Source organism: Trichinella spiralis (assembly GCF_000181795.1).
Source record: "Trichinella spiralis strain ISS 195 chromosome Unknown Scfld610, whole genome shotgun sequence".
Classification (NCBI taxonomy): domain Eukaryota; kingdom Metazoa; phylum Nematoda; class Enoplea; order Trichinellida; family Trichinellidae; genus Trichinella; species Trichinella spiralis.
The window spans coordinates 296,252-316,708 of NW_003527549.1; the positions used below are offsets into that span (position 1 = coordinate 296,252).

The following is a 20,457-nucleotide window of genomic DNA, read 5'->3' on the forward strand; positions in this document are numbered from 1 at the left end:
TTCATGTCAAATTATGAAAACAAAAAANTGACCTAGATAAACACGTTTATTTAACATCTCTTTGTTCAGTTACCTTTTNNTCAGGATGTTCATTTGTTACTTCTGTTATTTTTGTAAGAATAAATGCAATTGNGATAATAAAGATATTTAATTTGTAAAAAACAAAACCGTCAATTTTATTTTTCATTTATTTCACTCCTCAATGCTTATCATTAGCTTGTGTTATTTTTTGTGTCGTAGGTTTGAGATGTGTTTTCGAATGATGGGAATAAATAATAATGAATTTCAGTTTGCATCTCAGAACCGACATAAGCCAATACACAAAGGGAGATGCCACACGTTCAAGTGCACAAATCATAATGCCATATAAGGGTTGTGAATAAAGATATAAACAATGGCTTAATGTAGCACATTATTATTGTAATATTACAGCTAATCCATTTTTTCAATATAACGGTTAGTTGGTTGCCGTGGCACAGTGTCTACAAGTTTAGAAATGGACTTTTTTTTCATATTTATACGTTATTGTTGTATTGCCCATCTTGCTCATGATATATATTGTAATGAAGTTCAGATTTGCTTGTTGTTGTAAAATGGAAATTTCTGTACTATACATTTGATTAGTTCTGAAGCGCTTATATCGAATAGCAGAAAAGTTTCTGTGAAAACCGTCTATTCATCAGCATAAATGTGAAGAAGCAAAATACAAAAGCAAATTTACAAGAATAAAATTAAGCAATAAGATAATCTTTTGTTAACAGTGAAATGTAAAACGCGAAAGCTTTCTAAAAGTATCATTTGCAAAGTCTAAAAACAAATATACACATTTCCAGGTTATAACTAAAAGCTTTTTTTTAAAAAATGGTAAATGATTATTTATGTCCATATAAGGTAATTTAATGGAATGCACCTATATTTGAAAAAAGAGTTGATAAACAACAATCACCTAATCCTTGATCACAGCTGAATAGCTAATCAAATGGCACAGTTATTCCCGCAGCATTATTGGAAGTTGTGATCTGCAAATACGTAATAACATAATAATATTAATGTTGATAACAGTAATGGTAGCAGTGATAAATGAAATTCTTGTTCAACGTATACTTATTTTTCGATTTATCAGTTTTTATTATGCAGTGATGAAAAATTTATACTGAAATATGTAATCATGCTTCTGTTATTGAAAGATAATAATAATAATAATGTTCTGCATTAACTTTAAATTTTTAATTTATTTTTAAGGAGAAACAAAGAAAAAATATAATTTCAATTAATTTGAACATTTTCAAGAAAACACTATCAAAAAAGCAGTTCTACGTTTTTTTACAATGATGATTGATTAGCATAAGACGTCACTAATGTTTTTCTTCTTATGTATTTTGTAATTTTTTTGCTATTGTAAAATCTTTTTATAAAATGTCCAATGGAATATGATAATATTATATTATAATTTATAATTAAGCGTTTGATTTTTTTCAAAACTAATTTTTTTTTCAATTTCCCGAAATTAAAGTTGAAAAGTAACTATTTATAAATTCATTAAAAATTGTTTCATATTTATTTTTGTAAAGAAATTGTTATAATGCAATTCGATCTGCATAGCACAAACAACGAAAAGAAGAAAAATTTATGGATCATCAATGTCTGTGAAAAAAAGATTTTTTCTTTGATGAATACTAGTTTTAAAACCATTTATGAAATAAACGAAATTATTTGTAGTTGATTGTGAACATTGGATTTTTTGTTAATAAGCATTTGCATTTTACCTTTACAATCATTGTTTTTATTCATTCATTAATTTTTTTTAGATTTTGTTAACTTTACTTCAGTTTTTTCAAAAATGTTCAATATAATTCATGAATAAGTTTATGACGGCAATTAAATTAGTTTAAGAAAAAATCTTTTCCTTTGATTCAATTATAATGATAAATATTTGTGATTTTCTCAATTTTTACAATTATTTATAAATTGTAAATAAAATTTTTATTTACTTAATCATATAGTTGATCAGTTTATCGTCGTTGAAAATAATTTTTAATATTTCAGGGATAAATATTAAATTTTAAAATTGTAACCTGTTTCCATGGAGGGCAATTTTAAAATGTTATCATCAAATCATTTGACCAGGTGAATCTTGAGTGAAAAACAGCCGAATCGCTTTTGCCAATCTCTGTTGAGTGAATGGAGAAAAAAAAATCAATTGATAATTTATTCCACTTCCTGAAAATTGTTCAATTACAAATAAGCAAAAGCTGACAGCGGCGCCATTTTTGCAACGACATTTACATTTACGCTGATGCATCCTGCGACGGATCTGCAACTGCAGAAGATGGACAATTTTAATGACACCGAAGATTATTCATCTTCACGCTTCAGATATGACGACGACAACAGCCAAGCGCACATTTTTGAATACAACAATCAAACTTTGAATTTATTGCACACTATTTTTGGCACTTTTGGTTTCGTTGCCAATTTCTTGTGGATATTTTTTCTACTTTTGAAAAAACAAAGAAAAAGAATCAGCATCTATTTCGCTTGTAAGCATCTATTTTTGCTTTGCTTTTTATTCTTATTATTGAAAAAAAATGTTCTCGAAAATTAATTTCAATAAAATTATTCCATTATTTCCATCGTTTATGCAAATTTCTACGTTTCAACTGATTAGTTGGTCAAATAGAGTTTGCACTTATATACAATGGGAATAAATTTCACTGAATACTTTGAATATTCATTTGTTTTACAACACATCATTTCTAACTCCAACAAGAAGCTAATGAACAAATATTAGATCTAATTCTCTATCTTTATTATTATTTTCATGTAATTCTATTTTGCTTTCATTTTTCTTCCTTGTTGTTCAAGTCAATTATAATACATTTCTACAATGTAACTGCTTTTAAAATTGTTCTTATATTCGTTTTATTTGAAATATTCATTCATTAAAATTTTTTAGAAAAATTTAAATAAAATACTTTGCAATGAATATCAATATTACATATCTGAAAAGCCGTTTTCATAAATGAAAAATTTCCTCTATCATAATTTAAATTTTGAAAAAAACATTATTGATCATTTATACGTATGTTTATACGCATCTTGTTAGATATATCTACGCACAATTAATTTAAGAGAAGTTATAAAAAAGTTGTTACGCAAGCTAAGCGTCTTATTTCAGATTAAATTTTATCAATAAGAATTTCTTTTCGTTAGTAATTTTATCACGGTTTATAAAACACTGACGACAAAAGGTTTTTCAGGTTATGGATTAATTAGCTCCATCATTAGCATTGCATATATATTTGAATACAGCAGAAAAATTCACTACAAAGATGATCCTAGAATAGTGAGGCCTCTTGATTGTATGATTTATGCTTTCCATCCAACTTTGCACAGTTTGATGGATATTTCAATAGTTCAAGCAATTTTTGTCATGTCTGTTGATTTTTTATTGACAATTTTGAGATCGAAATTTGAAAGTTACATTGGAAACAAATGGGTGATCTACTTGTTAATTTTCATCTACTTGTCTTGCGCAACTGCGGATTTGATATTCTGCTGGAGCAGCTCGTCGTCCAAAAGAAATCAATCCATTTCCATTGTCTGCGCCGGTGCAGATATTCTGTCAAAACGTTATCTGATTTTCCATACTGTAATATGCAGCTTGTTGAGTTATTCTGCCGTGGCAATTTTATTTTGGTCAGCATCAGTAATAAAGCGTCAAAGTTCAGCGATTGCCGAAATTCAAGCAATTCAACACAGAAGAAAAACTGTCGTTATCAAACAGCTTTTCTACCTCATTCTTTTCACTTTTATTATTCAAAATATGCCATTTGTAGCGGCATTTGTCATTCTTGCGAGAAAAAAAAATTCCTTGGAATTGGACCAAGTTTGGCTGTCTCAAAATATGGGCCTCTGCTTCCACGGAATTCTACGCTTGATCCAGCAAATTCCTAAAAATCAAAACTTTTCTAATCAAAATTGCTTTTGCATCATCAAACGTCAAAACAGTGTTCTGTCTGTAAGCAAGTAAGATTAAGCAAAAAATCCAGACCATAATTACCATATATTCTTGTTAGTTATTTTCCAATTTTATAAAATAAACGCTGTTTTTTGCACTAATGATATTGCATTTGAACGTTATTTATATTCCGTTAGATCACTTCAAGATTAAAAACAAGCAAGCAATATGAACTCTTCAAATTATTATAAGCTTTAATTGGTGATAGAAAAAAGTTAATGAGCCACTTAATTCCAATACTGCTTTACAAATTCTCGTTACACACTTGATAAAAAACAGTCAAGCTGTATCCAAATTTGAAATTTATTAAAGGAAAAAGTTGTAATGAGAATTTTGAAATTGTTCGTTATTTTAGAAATTTGCAAAATATTTAGAAAAAAGAAATCAATTTTAAGATATTTTTATAATATCAGCTTCGCTTCATTAAAGATCACTACTCAAATGGCTATTCATTAAAACTGTTCTATAAATAGCAGGAAAATTTCAAACACTTACACATGACATCACTATATATGGTAGTAGTTACTGGAATTTAAACCTATAAGTTAATGATTAATGAATGAATAGAAATATTGTCAAGCGGTTAATAAATGTCATCTGTCATTAAATTGTACAATCAAAACATATCAGTTGATTTTGTAACTAATGAATTATTAATTTAAACAAATGAAATTCAATTTAAAACGCATTTAAAATGCATAACATAGATTATTTTGTTTATTCACTTTATTATTATTAAGGAATAAAAAATTCATTTCAAAAAAGTAAAAATGTAAGATTGTTTTCAATTGCCATCCGCTTTTTATTTGTTTAAAAATTTAACATATGGTAACCCAAAGTTTGGAGCTTTATTGACACATAATCTCATTTATCTAGGAAATTATTTTGCCATATTCAAATTTTTTTAAGTTAGTTCTTTCAAATGAAAGTAATATCGTCTTTCTTGACCGAAAATTGGTAGACTTATTGTCATTTTAGTAAGAGCAAATTTTGAGCTTTTTGAGCTCGTGCTGATATTTCAACACAAAATTTCAGCGAATAGCTTGAGGCATTACACAGCTGCCTTCTTATATTAGGCAGAAGGGTCCCTTTCTATTCATCACAAAATAAACAGTCGTTAGTGATTATACGTCGAAGGCAGTTGTGCTAAAGTCATGTGTTGCCATATGGTAACGATGGCATCATCTCATACCTAATAATAAAATTTATGCTACACTGAATATAACGTGAAAACTTCGACAAAAATGAACTTTTGCCCGTTCAGCGGAATCTGGGAAAAGCAGAAAAACAGTCACACGTGTTGTTTTTCCTTTCCTTTTGCTAGACAGCTGCATAAGCATAGGCAGTTCGGTATTTTCCATGAGCAGCTGTACATCGACGAAGGAATGGTACCTTACTACGGTCACCACAGTTGCAAAATGTTCATACGTGGTAAGCCAATAAGATTTGGCTACAAGATATGGACAATGTCATCGTCAAACGGTTACCCATACGCGCTGAAGATTTATGCTGGGAGAGATGAGAGGAAAAAAGTGAGCCTTTGGGAATGAAAGTCATTGAAGAAATGATTTTAGTTTGGGAAAGACCTGAAAAACATGAGCTGTACTTTAACAACTTCTTTGCCTCATACGATCTTCTGGAGAAACTTTCGGGTAGAATGATATGAGCAACTGGAACAATGAGAAACTCGAGGGCAAGAAAGATACCGATAATGCCGGTTGACGAGGTGAAAAAGAAGCACAGAGGCTTTTTTGATCACGTATGCAACGGCACCGTCTATGTTTGTAGATGGAACGACAACGCCGTTGTCACTCTGGCTTCTAATCACTTAACACATCACCCAATCGGCTCAGTGCAGCGATACTCACAGTCGCAAAAGAAGCACGTGAAAATCAGAATGCCGGAGACTGTGCGAAGATACAACACATCAATGGGTGGTGTAGATATTTTGGACAAGCTGCTGTCCAGTTACAGGCCTCGTTTGAGATCAAATAAGTGGTGGTGGAATTTATTCTCAAATGCACTGAACCGTGCTGGTGTCGCAGCTTGGCGATTACACAGGGAATTGCACCAAGAGAGTTCCACTGCCTTGTCACATCTGGATTTCAGAAGAGATATCACAACACATCTTCTCCGAGCAAAATCTCAGCTAACCATTCGGACTGGACGAAGAGCACATCCACCAGAAGCCTTGAGAATAACGCAAGGACATTTATCTTGAGCCGATTTCCCAGGGACGATGTCGTGTTTGTAAGAAAAATTGCCGGCTACATTGTGTCGAGTGCAGAGAAAGATTGCACAGGAAGTGCTTTCCATTGTATCATCGCGTTTCTACGTAACTGTGTTCACCAGCAGTCTAAGTCCATTAGAAATTGTTTTTTCTCCAAATATTCTGTTATATTTGAAAATAATGTAAAATTTAATAAAATAAATCGACATTTTAGGACGTTATTGCTCATTGAATCGCAATGATTACTCGTAAAGCACGTTATTAGAGAGTAATAGTAAACGCGCCAGAGAACATGCCATCGTTACCATATGGGAACCGTCTCAAAAAACACTTTATCAAAAAATAATCAAGCTGACTCTTTTGCAGTGCCTTAATGAACGTATTTACAGTTAAATTCATTAATATCAAGCCAGTTGTTACACGGAAAACTAGTTCGGCCTGTAAACGGTTAATCGAATAGTTAGTTTCCTCTTCTCAGCTTAAAGTGCAAAAAAATAATCCGATTGGCAATGAGAATCCTCACGGTACATTAAATTTGAAAATTATTATGCTTTCAAGAGGATTTGGTCCAGTTCAGACCAAATTTCTACCGCTTTTTCTTACTGGTCGTTGAGCGCTCCATTTTATTAGACTTTCATGTCGTTGTTTTATTGGTTTTTTTTGTCTAATTGCTCACTGATTCAAACCTTTCACTTGTAATTAGCTGTAATATTTTTTTATTTTATTTGTTTAAATATTCCATTTATGTAACTTTAATAGTAGTGACGTAACATTAATAATCAAAATATTTATTATTCTAAAATTATATTGAGTTTGATTCAATCAAAATTTATGAAGTTTTATCATTCATTGAAATTTTGTTTATTTAAATATATTATTTGTGGTGAAGTTTATACATTTTAATGATCAGTATTTCCCAAAATAATTTTTATCATTACTCTATATTTCACTGAACCACAGTGACGTATATCAAATGTGATAGTAATAACTCAGCAAAAGTAACACAAACTGTAGTAGGTTAAATAAAAATTTTTATTTTTTACTAGCCAACAGCAGCAGCAACAACAGTAAGGAACAGCCAACAGCAACAATAATAAACAACATATCAGTGAACGACATTAACAAAGTGGGTTTATTACCGATTTCCCTCCTAATATATAAATCTGCTTTCACTGTTTGTAAATTCATTCATTTCCTGTTGAAATTTATCAAGATTGGATGTTAACTTCCGGGTGGGAATGTCAGAATACTGAATAATCTGTTTGAAAAATCTGGAATGTTATGGCAACAATTAAAATTTCCGGCTTACAAATGGCACTAATGCTAATGTTATGCGTTAGCTCGCAATTTCACTTAATTTTACGCATGATTTCACGCATATGCCTTTGTCAAACATTCTTCGCTTTTCTCGTCACATCACATATGTTGGTAAAGGCGATTTTAATACAAAGGAAAAATGCACAATTGACAAATTGTTCACAGTTGCAGCTTTCAAGCTTAACCAAGGAGTGACAACTACCAAATTGTTAGCATCTGATTAATTTCTTGATTTTACTGAGAGTGTTCTATTTAAATCTTTCTTGTTTGCAATCCAAGAATTTCACTTTAATATTTACAAAGTTTCTTTTGTTACAAAACATCCATATATGTATTTTTATACATGTCGATGAGGTTTGCTGTTTTTATGAAAAATCCTGTTTGACATTCATAGATTTCATATAAAATACAGTCGAACTTGGTTAAATGCACATTGGATAAGTGCATAAGATTTTGGCTGAAAAAAATTCCCTGTAGTTAATTAAATGGTAAAATAATGGATAATGGTATGGAAATTCTTTTTAAATTCCATGCTCACATATAACCAAGTTCAAATGTAATTTGAAATGCAACATGAAACAGATCAGCTACATCATAGGCGCTGCTTTTGATGCAGAATGTTTAAATATTTCGTTATCATTGAAATATATATGTTACGCTTAATGTTGAAAATTGCCTATTATCAATAATAGGCAAGCGTTTTGCCTATTATTGATAGTAGGCAATAAGCATTTGCCTAATATTGATAAAAACGGCTTACGAATCACGCTGTATGTTGAAATGCTTTTATTAATGATATTTGTATTTACTATCAGAAACAAATGCATCGCACGAGGTTTATATATTATTGCATGACTTCCCGGGGTGACAACGAGACTTGCATAATACTCTTTTTCTGCTGCAACTGCATCGACCAGATGAGCAGCCGGATAGGCACATGCACTTAACATATCCTTGGCCGCCCGTAGCTTTAGTTACTGCAGTTCTAAGATAAATTTCGGCGTCGGGTACTCATCAATTGATAGTAAAGTTTCTGATATCACTTGTAAATCTGCAGCTGTAAACTTAGATGCCAATTTTCCTTCTCTGCAACCAACAGTGTACAATCCTTCACATTCCGCCATTGCAACTACTAAAAAGTTTTTGGGATCCGCGGGTCCACGATCCACGTCTGGCACTCTCAGTGTACAATTCTGACCTATATGAAGCGGTATTAACATTTTCTTAGATCGTCGTGTCATTTTTGCTGCTGCTCTAGTCTGCCCTGAAGCTGCTTCTTTTCGTGCTTTTATAAAAGTCTCAGGAAAATGTTTCATAATATTGCTTTCATTTTCTTCATAGTTTTTCCATCTCTGTTCAAACTTTCTTCATCATTGGCTTCTTGAGATGTCAAAAATTCTTCAATTTCTTCTTCTGTTTTCACTGCATCAACTAGTGATTTTGGCAGGACGTAGGACTCCAGTCCAATTCGTGGCTCCTCGCCAAATGTAACCTTGAATGGACTTTGTCCAGTTGTTCCATGAACTCTAACATTTATTTGCTACTGAACAAATTTTGCATTCATTTTCTCGCATCCATATTGCCAGTTAGTCTTGCACAACGCCGTTTAGGCGCTCAACCGCACCTTGGCTCTGAGGGTGCCTGGGTCTACCCGTGACAAGCTTCAGCTCTGGCTAACATGTTTTGAGTTCCGCAATTATAACATATAAAAATTCCCGACCGTTGTCGGATTGCAGAATGCTGGGAGCGCCGAACGTTAAAAAGATTTCGAGTAGCTTCGATGCCACTTCTTCCGTCGGTTTTAACATTTGCGGACTCAAAATGTAGAACTTCATAAAGTGATTCAAATAAGTCCTGATATATATTTATAATCACCATCAGGCATAATTTGAAAATTTATCAAGTCCACCTGGGCTCGTGACATCAAATTTGTACTAACCAGTGGTTTAACAACTAGGCTTTTTGGAAGCTTTCTTGCCCTCTTCTTATGGCATTCTTCACAAAACGTGAAAAACAAATGGCATGCTTCTTCCTGTGTGATGTTAGGCCATTTATTCTGTGCTTCACAAAATGTTTTTTTTCTCCACCATGACCAATCTTTTGATGAGCATCATTGATAATATCAAAGATTTCTTCAATAGAGGCGATGCATCTTATTGCATCATTCTTGCCCAAGCGAATTAGTTTATTTTCTTCGCCGATTTTAAAAACTCCATATTGATTTTTTAAATTATAATCAGGAACATATTTTGGACCATCTGACTGGATTCGCAAAATGTCAGTAATAATTTGATCTCGCTGTGAAGTTGGAAAAATCGTTCCATTCTGTCATTTTTCTTTGATCAAAGCACGGAGCTTTTCTTCAAACACAGCCTTTCTATCCATCAGAACTTTAACAAATGAGAAAGTGGTTGAATGTTACTTCCTGATTATACGTAAAATCATGCTCCAACGATTTGTAGCTGAACTAGTTGCTACTAGATTTGATGTAGACTTCTGGGTTTGATGTCAGAAAAGTGGATAAATATGTCTGCAAAATTTGGAATGTGGTGCCAACACTTTTAATTTATCCACAAATGGCGCCAATACTTACGCTAAAGACTGCGATGTCGAATGCCCATTGAAATAAAAAAAATTTTAATCGTGTCTTTCGACTTGGCGCCGTTCAACTTTTTATGCTGGCATCATCAAATGGTTTATATGGAATTTTATCAAAAGCGTATATTTCTATTTCTGTTTGTAACGACTGAAGAAAACTGTTTTAAGAAGTGTCAACTAACAGTGATAGCTGCTTGGCGACTTCCTTGCGAACTTCATGACGCTGACAGATCATCGATGACACATTTGGCATTTAGAAGGGATATTGCAGCTCATCTCCTGCGAGCAAGACCGCTACAGATCTTAAGGCCTACATGTAATGATATTTGCCAAGCAGTTTGCGAAGCTCATGTGGACATTTCCTGCAGTCAAGTACGCAGGGTCGTTGCACAGTTCGCAAAAAAAACTGCAGAAATTACTGTTCAGTGTGGCAAACGGCTTCACCGGATAGGTTTTCCAATATATCATCAGCGGCTCAATTTCTTGATGGTATTGTGTAACTGTTTCTGCCAATATGTTTACTATTCAACAGTGATGAATTGTAGAAATAAACACCGTATACGGCTTTCATGAAAACACTGCAGTGTACAATATTCCCAAATAAGTATACGATAAAAAACAACTTTCAATTATTTTTTCATAATGATTTTTCATTTATATCCTAACTAACTCTCATGGACTGTATCTGCAAAATTAAGTATTCACTTCAACTGGATCACAATTCAGTCACTAAAGGGTTAATAAAAGCATTTCAACATACAGTGTGATTCGTAAGCCGCTTTTTCAATATTAGGCAAATGCCTATTGCCCATTATCAATAACAGGCAATTTTCAACATTAGGCGTAACATATACATTGAAAGGTTGCAAATGGAAATGAAAACAGATAGCAATTTAAGTGTTCACCAACGCACTAGTCGGTTTCGTTCAGATGTAATTTAATCTCACATAATTACTAGCTAAAATGTAATTTATCTGACAAGCAAAGCAACTGTTGGTTGACATTCTTTTGAACAGTATTTATGCATTCGTCGTGATAAAAGTAAAGCACTTTGATGATGCCAACAGAATGAAAGCAATAAATGGAACCGACCAGAATAGCTGTTTTTTTTCAAAAGTTTGCTTTTTATCCACTTATTTGTTTCGCACCATTTAATGTTGCGCTGCGTCTATATGAACAGCACCTCCTTTTTTTATATCAATCAAAAAATTCAGTTTTTTCTATAAAAATTAAATATGGGATATCATAAAATGAAGAAAAATTATCAGCTATGCTGCCATGAATACATAAATTAAAAACAATGAAATTTTGAATTAGAAAACTTACCATTGATAGAAAACGAATATTTAACAAATGGAACTTCTTAGAGCGACAACCATTCATATAAATGTGAAAAAGCAGGCGAAGTTCCCTTTGGGAAATTCAGTTCTATTCATTATTAAATTAGAAGAACAACCTTGAATTTATGCTTTGAACATTGTTTACTTAGTTTCTTCATAGTTTCTGCTACTTCATGTAATTACAATATAAACGTAAGGCATAAAAATTCGATAACATAAAGGTTAATGCGACCATTCAAGAGGTGGGTTGTATTATATTTGTCCTGCATTGCATTGTATCTGTATTGTATTGTATTGCATTATTTTTTCTTATTTTTTCATCGTAATTTCATTCTCTTACTTTCCTCAATTTGAGAACAACAGAATTATAATAAAACAGTCAAAAAGTTAGAAATAAAATTTGACAAATAAAATGCAGCGAAGTGACAACAAATGAAATTTAGAGGCGCGCGTCAGAGCAGCAACCAATAAAATTTTACTGAGAAAAAGTAGGCGGAGTCAGCGGGGAAATCGGGTCTACCCCCGTTGGCACTTAAATTGCCATCTGTTTTTATTTCCATTTGCAACTTTTCAATGTATATATTTCAATAATAACCAAATATTTAAACATTCCGCATCAAAAGTTGATCTGTTTGATGTTGCATTTCAAATTATATTTGAAATTAGTTATAAGTGAGCATGGAATTTAAAAAGAATTTCCATACCACTATCCATTATTTTACCGTTTAATTAACTACAGGGAATTTTTTTCAGCCAAAATCTTATGCATTTAAGATTTAAATAGAACACTCCCAGTAAAATCAAGAAATTAATCAGATGCTAACAATTTAGTAGTTGTTAAGCTTGAAAGCTGCAACTGTGAACAATTTGTCAATTGTGTATTTTCTCTTTGTATTAAAATCGCCTTTACCAACACGTGATGTGACGAGAAAAGCGAAAAATGTTTGACAAAGGCATATACGTGAAATCATGCGTAAAATTTAGTTTTATTGCGAGCTAACACGTAACGTAAGTGCCATTTGTAATTTGGAAATTGGAAGTGTTGCCTCAACATTCCAGATTTTTCAAACAGATTATTCAGTATTCTGATATTACACCCGGAAGTTAACATCCAATTATGATAAATTTCAACAGGCAACAAATTTATTTATAAACAGTGGGAGCAGATTTATATATGAGGAGAAAAATCGGTAATAGACCTGCTACTTCCATTTCTTCCAGGCGGTACCTAGGAAAGTCGGTAAGCTGGGACTGAAAACACGACATAGAACAGAAGAAGATACAAGAAAAAAGATAAGAATGCTCCTGGCCACAGCTTTCTTCCCTGTACCGCAAGTTGATACGGGTGTTAGCCTGCTTGAAGCAGGCACTACGGGTAATTTATTAGCTTTATTCCAATATTTTCGGCAGGAGTGGATGACCGATGAGCGACTGCCGCTTTGGAATGTACATAATGTAAATATCAGAACCAATAACCACTTGGAAGGTTGGCACAATCGGCTGAACAGAAAAGCAGCTAACGGTCATAACGGGTCGTATGAACTGCACCAGATCCTGATAGCAGAACAGGGTGTTGTGGATACCATGATTCAACAAGTGCTATCAGGAAACGCTACCGTTCGTGACTTAAGACGGGTAAACAAGGTTTATGCTGAAAAGCAGCAGCGGGTTGCCCAATATACGGGTGAATACACCAACGGTAGTCGTATCCTGGATCAGTTCCTGGAAGCATTAATGTACATAACGCCAGAGCCGATTTAATGCCGCCTTCCAAGTGGTGGTTTGTTTGTATTTTATTTGTATTCTATTGTGTTGTATTGTATTATTTAGTTTTTTTCTTTGTTAATATCAAGGAACACATTTTTAGCATTCAGGACATGTCTTTGAACATTTCCAATGTTTCTTCTGTTCATCGGTGTGTTTCAGGGTGTATGCCCTGCCTTCATGAACAAGGGGCATACTACCGCCACGATTTGGTACAAGACATAATTCATAGTCATCAGACATCACAGGAATACGAATCAGAATAGAAATAGAAAAGTTTCTTCTATGTGAGAGCTTCGTTTCCAGTTCAGAATTTCAACAGGCAAAAATTTGAGACGGATAATGATATCTGATATTTCATTCATCAGTTTCTTGTAATTACTTATTACAAGAGACAAACAAATACTGTATTCAATAGAATGTGCACTGACAGTTGTTTCGCTCATCAGCTAATAACGCTCGAATGCTCAGCACTGAAATCAAACGCAAGACCAAAATGAAAATAAATTTAACGGTTTTAAATTTCATTTTAAATAACCATTTTGCAACAACATTTAGTTTTCATTTCTCATTTTATCTACAATTGAAGATCAACTTGTGATTGATATTTCTTATAGCACGAATGCCTTTTGTTGATACTGACAAGAAAATTAATCATACACAAATGGCGCACAAATGCCGACATCTAAAAATTGCGATGTCCTCCACTGGAGAGTGAATTTGAAGCAGCTTTAAGCGCTTTTCTGCTAATAACTCTTGCATGATGAGCACTGAACTCAAACGCAAGAGCAAACTCAAACGAGTTCCACCGGGTTCAGGTCTCCTTCTGCCACAGGTCTGCTAGCTCAGACAACAGCACTCGAAAGCCAGAAATGTACGCGGCGACACTTGTGTCAATGTTTCTTCTGAGAGCGCTTATCTCCTACAGGTGATCTTATGCAACCTCAACAATTCCTTTCGGTTATGACTGGTTGCTTGCTGAATGCCAAGAAGTCGCATGATGTTGGCATCCAGAATATCAGTCGTTCTGTGGAACTGGTCGTGAAGCAGTCGGATAACTGATTCGCAGTTTTCTGCCGTGATGGTTAAACCGTTAATCAGTTGCGGGGCTACACCGGATAGGCAGGATCTAAGACGGACGAATTTTGTGATGTTATCGCAGTTCTTCCTACGGTGCACGGCTCCTTCGAATTTGCCTCAGAATGCTTCAAATTCAAGGATGTCCCCGGTGAAGGTTGGTAGCTTGGCAATGAGGACGATGTCACTCAGCGGCACGCATTCACCTTGACGTGGGGTTGCGCCTGTATGTGGCAAATCGGGCTGATAATCAGAGTTCTTCAGCAGATCGCTGGCTCTGTTCTGAAGCTGTGTGACCAGTTCCATCAGACTGTCATATTCAGCGATTGCTTTGCCTTTGTGATTTTTGGACAGCTCATCCAACCTCGCTCGGCGGGATTCGAAGAATGCTTGTTTTACCTCTTCCACCGCATTTGTTGCTTCGCGGATGGCTGGCTACCAGGTTGTTTCAATGGCGTACGGGTGTTGTAATTGCTGGATCCGGTGTTCTACAGTCCTTTTTTCAGTGTCGAAATGGATGATCTTCTTCTTTTTAATGTACCTCCTGTTTCAGCGTCGCCAATTGATCGTGAACTGTATATCAATAGGTAGTTGATCAGTGATCCGGCTCAGAGGACCAAATGTTAAGAAATCTTCAATTCCAACTTGAAGATCCCTTTTTCCAAATGGGCTGTATGGATCTATATTTATCAGTGATTCAGAACATTGTAAGCCGTTTAATTCAAATTTACTCAGTTGAAGGAAAGGATAGGTAATGAGACAGTAGTTAATAAACAGCTCAAGCGTTGTGATTGCAGATTTCCATTTATTTAGCTGGCTTCGGTGGCGTTTGCATTTGCATGATATTTCAAGTAGTTCTAAATAATGTATAGTAGCAAAAAAATGTATTAATAAAATTACTTTGATTTCTTATGCAGTAATAATTTTGAATTATGAAGGACAGAAGAAAAAAAATAAACATATAAATGATTTAATTTGTGATAATAGAATATTAAGAAACTTTTTTCCAATAAAAATGCTTATTTCAGCTGTTGATTTGAAATTTTAAGCTTATCAATCAATCACAACCTGTACATCAGTTTTTAAATTTGATATCAGAACAGGGATATTATGAAATGAACATTAAACAGGCCATGTTTTATTTAAAGTCAAATAATAAGAGGACGCAATATGATTGACAGATGTTGCCATCTTTTACAGCAGATAGCCTACATTAATCATATCGGAGAGATGTTTTGCAAAATTATTTACTACACTAATTTATTACTTTGAATATTTTAATTTTTTAAACTCACTTTTTATTCATTTAACTTCAAAATTCAATTTGAATCAGATTTACAATTACGAGTCACTTTTCCTATTATTCGTATTTATTTAAAAATTTTGTTTTCTATTCTCTTAAAGTTATATTAAGAGCTAAACTGCTATTATTAGTTTAACTTAACTGTTAGTAATTTGATACTTTTATTAATTTTTTGAATAAAATTTTCAATCAGGATTGTCGAATGATTTCCATTTAATGAGATTTCTTTAAACTTTATTAATTATTTTTCAATCAAAAGAAATATATAATTATTTTTGGAATAAAAAACAAACTAAATGTCATGAGATCAAATATATCTTCTGCAATGAATTAATCATACAGTTTTTAACAAGTAGCAACTTATACTGTTTGAAGAAAATTTACTTAAAACTTTTATATATTACTGTATTTTCTGTGAGAAAATTAATCATAAAAAATAATAGGTGTTTTTTTAAATTTCTCATTAAACATTTAGTAACGTTTTAAAAAATTATTCAGTTGGAACATTAATATTTTTCAACATCTAATAAATTAATTTCAATTTCATAAATAAATAATTTCTATAAGATAAAGAAGAAAAATTCTTGTTATTTGCAATTATTTGCATAATAATACTTAGATTTTTAGGAAATCACTAGTGAATCACTAAAAGATGCAATGTTTTATGCAGTCTGTTTTTATCAGTTTTTATGAAATTAAAAGTTTTTGTATAACATAAAAGCTGACGGTTATATTATTAATTTCCTGGTTTGTGAAATAAATAAATTGAAGTATAATTTTGTTAAACTGCTTATTGCTTTTTATTGTAAATAATTAAACACACCGTAGCATGAAATTGCTATTACACTCTTAGTTTATCATTTTTCAAATAATATACATCATTTTAAAATATATTTCCTACATTCGTGTAATGTTAAATAACGACGCCATTAAAATTTCAAAATAATATAATTGCAGTTTAAGTAACAAAAATAAATTATAAATTGCATGCCAACTCAGCTGAAGCGTTTCCAATTTATTTCTCTGTGCATGTGAAAGTAAAATTGAAAAAAATGAAAATATAGTGATTTCTTTTTAAAAATAAATTTGATTACTGCCCACTAATACATATACACATAAATACATATACATATACATATACATATATATACTTATATGTGAGTACATGTATGTACATTTCCATGTGAGTACATGTATGTACATATATATATATATATATAGCAGTGCCCAGAGCTCACTGCCAACAGCGTTTTGATCTGTCCATTACTTCTGCTATATTGAGAGAGAGCAATAAATGATCGATTCACCAACATCCGCTCCAACATTGTATGTATTCTTCAACAAGTCAGAATCATAATTGTATAGAAGTGAAGTAAAGCATGCCCTTTTATGCGATAGCAATCTCTGATTGCAATCCTCTTTCAAGTTATTGTGTTTACAGGTCATCGACAAAGCAAATTCGTCAAGGGACTTGATGTTTTTACTGTCGAACAAAATTTGCAAGCATGCATTTGCAAATTTTGGAAAATGTAACGAATTATCAGATTAATAAAAGTTTATCTAAGCTTGCTTGGATTTCTCGTTTTCCTGCTATTAGCTATTTGTACGTTATTTTTGGTTCCCTTGGAGTGCTGACAAATTTGCTATGGATGGTGAAATTGTGCACTGCTAAAAAGAAGAAAAGAGTTCATTATTATTATATTTGTAAGTATGCATTTATATTTATTTTAAATTTTCGTTTGAAAATGGCATTTTTTTAAAAAAAGAACGCATTACTTGTTTTGCATTTAGTGCAAAACGAAATTATAAAATATGTATTTACTAACATTTCTAAGAAACGTTTATTTTAGATATAAAATTGTTATATAACTATTTCAATGCCTTTTAATTGTAAAATGTTGTAATTTTCTAAATAAATTTCTGGAAAAATTAAATGCCTATCATCAATGCAAACTGCACAGTTAACTGATTTATGATCATTTATTGAAGATAATGCCTACCATTTCAATGAATAACTTCTACCATATAACTTGGTTGATTAGTATTTAATATATCAATAAATAATAATTGATATATCAATAAATAATAAATTCCATTTTATTGCGTTAGCACGTCTACTTCAAACTGCTTAGCTTTACTTGTAAACTGTGAAGAAATATAAGTAAAATTAAAGAGTAAAATTTATAATTCATATTTTCAAATGTGAAACAAAAGCTTTCCAAGATGAATCAATTTCAAGCTTCAACTAGCAAGCATTCATTCGGCATTGCTTCTAAATTAAATTGCTAAATTAGAATTTAATTATCTGATTATACACATGTAAGTTGGCGCCATGTCACTCTATGCTTCATTATATATACTTTTTAAATTCTGTATTAATTTTTCAAATTAAATTTATAAATTTCACGTTTTTTAGTTTAGACAAGTTTAATTTTTGGTTAACTGAAATGTATGTGACGGTTTGCATTTAGTACATGCAGTATTGCAAATAAAATTTAAAAATTGAAATAATTAACTGAAAATATGTTTGCTCCAGTTTTTAGCTAAAATTTACCATCGAAATATTCAGAAAAAATTACCTTTTATTTTATAAAGCTTAATTAACTTTGCATTAGTTGTATTGAAATTTTCTTCTTAATTTATTGCAAATTCATGTGATAGAGTTTCATTTTGAAAGTAATTTGAATTGAACATTTATTGATTTCTTCATTTTATTATGCACTATTTCATCTGTTACGCGCATCGTTGTTGCATTACATCAATATTTTATGCAAATAAGAACACTGTAAAAGTGTTCAAATATGTCATAATTTTTTCGAAATAATTTTATTTTCCTTTAAGATTTATTCTACATTGCATTTTTTTTCATTTTCTATATTTAAATTTTAGATCACACCTTATGTTTTCAAATCAAATTCAAGTCAAATTACAATATTTGTGAATTATTTTAAACTGCACTTAGAAAAGGCAAATTCAGATTTTATTTCTAGAAATTATTAATTGATGAATAAATCTAATCATAATATTTAAATGCGATTATAAATTAATATATCTAAAATGAAGCATTAATGTGAATTTTGAACTTTATTGACATCCAGTTTTACAAATTTAGTTGAATGTAAAAGTAAAATTTTAACTGAGAATTTTTAAAGTTAACATCATATTTAAATTATGCGAAAAAGTTATTTTAATATATATTTATAAAGTAAAAGCAGCTCTAAATTTAACTCTTGTCATTGTTGTCGTTGTAAACTATGCCATGCAGCCATTTGTAAATGTAAATAACATAATAATAATAATAATAAAAGGTGTAATTTTCTACACAAGTAGCATTTATTGCTGTGCATCTATAGTGCCTAAATGAAAGATTTTCAGGTTATGCAGTCGCTAGTGTGATGATAAGTGTAACTTTCATTTTGGAATATGGTCGTTTATTAGCATATGGAAGTAGTAGAAGCCTAGTGACTCCATGTTACTGCATAGTTTACGCGGTGCATCCAACGTTGTTTGCAGTATTGCCCATTACCATAGCTGAAATTGTGTTTTTCATGTCATGGGATGTCTACGTTACCATTTCCAGTACAAAATATCATGGGAAAAAAATATCACGACAACAAGTCGTTGTAATAGTTGCTGTATATACTTTTTCCATCATTACAATGGTTGCAGTAGCGTTGTGGAGCGCAGCAAATAAAAAAAGCCAAGCAATATCCGTTGTCTGCATGTTAACAGACGTGGTTACTAAAGGATTCTTGATCACCCTGGCCGTCGTTACTAGTGTATTCAGTTGGGGTAGTTTAATATTTCTCATTTGCTCAATGTTATCCATGAAAAGGCACAATCCCGTCTCTCCTGGTCTACAAGCGGTTTTACTGAGACGGAAATCAAAGTTGGTGAAGAATTTGTTCATAATCGGTGTTTTCACTTGTCTTGCCCAAAACTTGCCATTCACGATTGGCTTAATTGCGATGATTAAGAAGAAGCGTTCACATATGTTAGCATTGTCTTGGATCAGTCAAATCATTTCATTGCCTCTTCATGCTTTGTTTCGTTTATTTGAAAATAATTACTGCTTTCGCAAGAAGAACGTGCTCTTGAAAACAGTCTTGAACAAAATGCAAATTACACAACAACATTAAATTGTTGAACAATAAATTCTTCAAACAACACACCTATCCAACGATTCGGTTTTTAAATTATACAAAATAAATAATAAAACAATTTTTTAAAATATACATTCCATAAGTGGCAATGAATGGGGCAAGTGTCACTTTAGCTCAGATTGAATTCAAATAATTTTGTTCACTTTAAACAATGTTAATTTTAAACTAACATTTTGAAGAAAAGAAAAATATCAGCAACATAGGAAGTTGCAAAACTTTTCGAATTATTAAAGTTATATGGTTTTTTAATCATTATTTTGAAGAAAACTTCATAAAAATTACTTTTAATTATTTCATTGACAAAATATTATTTTATTTTTTTAGTTGTTTTTCTTGATAAATTCTAAAAGCACATAACGTATTATATTATTTTAAAAAGTTTTGCTTAAAAATTACTTTTATGTTCATTTTTAATGAAAATTTATCAATGCAAATCAACGAAAAAAGACAACATTTGCATATTTGCGAAATTTTTCTCAGAAAAATTCAAATGATGTTCACTGATTGAAAACAGAAGCATCGTTTTTCAGAGAAAGTCCATTAGAATAGATTCATTTTTTAAATTTTATTTTATTTTTCGCTTTTCTAAATAAATTAAAAATTGCACGCTCCAAGCATTCTGAACATCTGTTCACATGCGCTGT

General features: G+C 31.9%; 8 protein-coding genes across 8 annotated transcripts; 6 read left to right on the top strand and 2 right to left on the bottom strand.

Moving 5' to 3' along the window:
* The first annotated feature begins 2,329 nt into the window (after nt 1-2,329).
* Tsp_09879 (hypothetical protein) lies at nt 2,330-4,033 on the top strand. Its single transcript, XM_003370617.1, has 2 exons — nt 2,330-2,540; nt 3,261-4,033. The coding sequence occupies exons 1-2, from the start codon at nt 2,330-2,332 to the stop codon at nt 4,031-4,033; spliced, it is 984 nt and encodes a 327-aa protein (XP_003370665.1).
* Nucleotides 4,034-5,265: 1,232 nt separating this feature from the next.
* Tsp_09880 (hypothetical protein) lies at nt 5,266-5,571 on the top strand. Its single transcript, XM_003370618.1, has one exon. The coding sequence runs from the start codon at nt 5,266-5,268 to the stop codon at nt 5,569-5,571; it is 306 nt and encodes a 101-aa protein (XP_003370666.1).
* Nucleotides 5,572-5,699: 128 nt separating this feature from the next.
* On the top strand, nt 5,700-6,242 carry Tsp_09881 (hypothetical protein). Its single transcript, XM_003370619.1, has one exon. The coding sequence runs from the start codon at nt 5,700-5,702 to the stop codon at nt 6,240-6,242; it is 543 nt and encodes a 180-aa protein (XP_003370667.1).
* A 1,723-nt stretch (nt 6,243-7,965) lies between these two features.
* Nucleotides 7,966-9,492, bottom strand: Tsp_09882 (hypothetical protein). The gene is made up of 6 exons (XM_003370620.1): nt 9,478-9,492; nt 9,220-9,422; nt 8,931-9,094; nt 8,612-8,832; nt 8,378-8,536; nt 7,966-8,025 (listed from the first exon to the last, which is right to left on the bottom strand). Exons 1-6 carry the CDS (start codon nt 9,490-9,492, stop codon nt 7,966-7,968), a joined length of 822 nt encoding a protein of 273 aa, XP_003370668.1.
* A 689-nt stretch (nt 9,493-10,181) lies between these two features.
* Nucleotides 10,182-13,267, top strand: Tsp_09883 (hypothetical protein). The gene is made up of 2 exons (XM_003370621.1): nt 10,182-10,655; nt 12,728-13,267. The coding sequence occupies exons 1-2, from the start codon at nt 10,182-10,184 to the stop codon at nt 13,265-13,267; spliced, it is 1,014 nt and encodes a 337-aa protein (XP_003370669.1).
* Nucleotides 13,268-14,351: 1,084 nt separating this feature from the next.
* Tsp_09884 (conserved hypothetical protein) lies at nt 14,352-14,868 on the top strand. The gene is made up of 2 exons (XM_003370622.1): nt 14,352-14,504; nt 14,671-14,868. Exons 1-2 carry the CDS (start codon nt 14,352-14,354, stop codon nt 14,866-14,868), a joined length of 351 nt encoding a protein of 116 aa, XP_003370670.1.
* Nucleotides 14,869-14,896: 28 nt separating this feature from the next.
* Nucleotides 14,897-15,953, bottom strand: Tsp_09885 (hypothetical protein). Its single transcript, XM_003370623.1, has 2 exons — nt 15,944-15,953; nt 14,897-15,204 (listed from the first exon to the last, which is right to left on the bottom strand). The coding sequence occupies exons 1-2, from the start codon at nt 15,951-15,953 to the stop codon at nt 14,897-14,899; spliced, it is 318 nt and encodes a 105-aa protein (XP_003370671.1).
* A 1,202-nt stretch (nt 15,954-17,155) lies between these two features.
* On the top strand, nt 17,156-19,789 carry Tsp_09886 (hypothetical protein). Its single transcript, XM_003370624.1, has 2 exons — nt 17,156-17,354; nt 19,026-19,789. The coding sequence occupies exons 1-2, from the start codon at nt 17,156-17,158 to the stop codon at nt 19,787-19,789; spliced, it is 963 nt and encodes a 320-aa protein (XP_003370672.1).
* Nucleotides 19,790-20,457: the final 668 nt, after the last annotated feature.

Coding starts and splice junctions, on each gene's coding strand:
- Tsp_09886 (XM_003370624.1), top strand. CDS start 17,156: ATGCATTTGCAAATTTTGGAAAATGTAACGAATTATCAGATTAATAAA. Junction 17,355..19,025: donor AGTTCATTATTATTATATTT/GTAAGTATGCAT, acceptor AAAGATTTTCAG/GTTATGCAGTCGCTAGTGTG.
- Tsp_09884 (XM_003370622.1), top strand. CDS start 14,352: ATGGTTAAACCGTTAATCAGTTGCGGGGCTACACCGGATAGGCAGGAT. Junction 14,505..14,670: donor CAAGGATGTCCCCGGTGAAG/GTTGGTAGCTTG, acceptor TGTCATATTCAG/CGATTGCTTTGCCTTTGTGA.
- Tsp_09881 (XM_003370619.1), top strand. CDS start 5,700: ATGAGAAACTCGAGGGCAAGAAAGATACCGATAATGCCGGTTGACGAG.
- Tsp_09882 (XM_003370620.1), bottom strand. Junction 8,833..8,930: donor AGAAGCCAATGATGAAGAAA/GTTTGAACAGAG, acceptor AAGCAGCTTCAG/GGCAGACTAGAGCAGCAGCA. Junction 8,537..8,611: donor TTACAGCTGCAGATTTACAA/GTGATATCAGAA, acceptor CAGTAACTAAAG/CTACGGGCGGCCAAGGATAT.
- Tsp_09880 (XM_003370618.1), top strand. CDS start 5,266: ATGAACTTTTGCCCGTTCAGCGGAATCTGGGAAAAGCAGAAAAACAGT.
- Tsp_09879 (XM_003370617.1), top strand. CDS start 2,330: ATGGACAATTTTAATGACACCGAAGATTATTCATCTTCACGCTTCAGA. Junction 2,541..3,260: donor AATCAGCATCTATTTCGCTT/GTAAGCATCTAT, acceptor AAGGTTTTTCAG/GTTATGGATTAATTAGCTCC.
- Tsp_09883 (XM_003370621.1), top strand. CDS start 10,182: ATGCCCATTGAAATAAAAAAAATTTTAATCGTGTCTTTCGACTTGGCG. Junction 10,656..12,727: donor AGCGGCTCAATTTCTTGATG/GTATTGTGTAAC, acceptor CATTTCTTCCAG/GCGGTACCTAGGAAAGTCGG.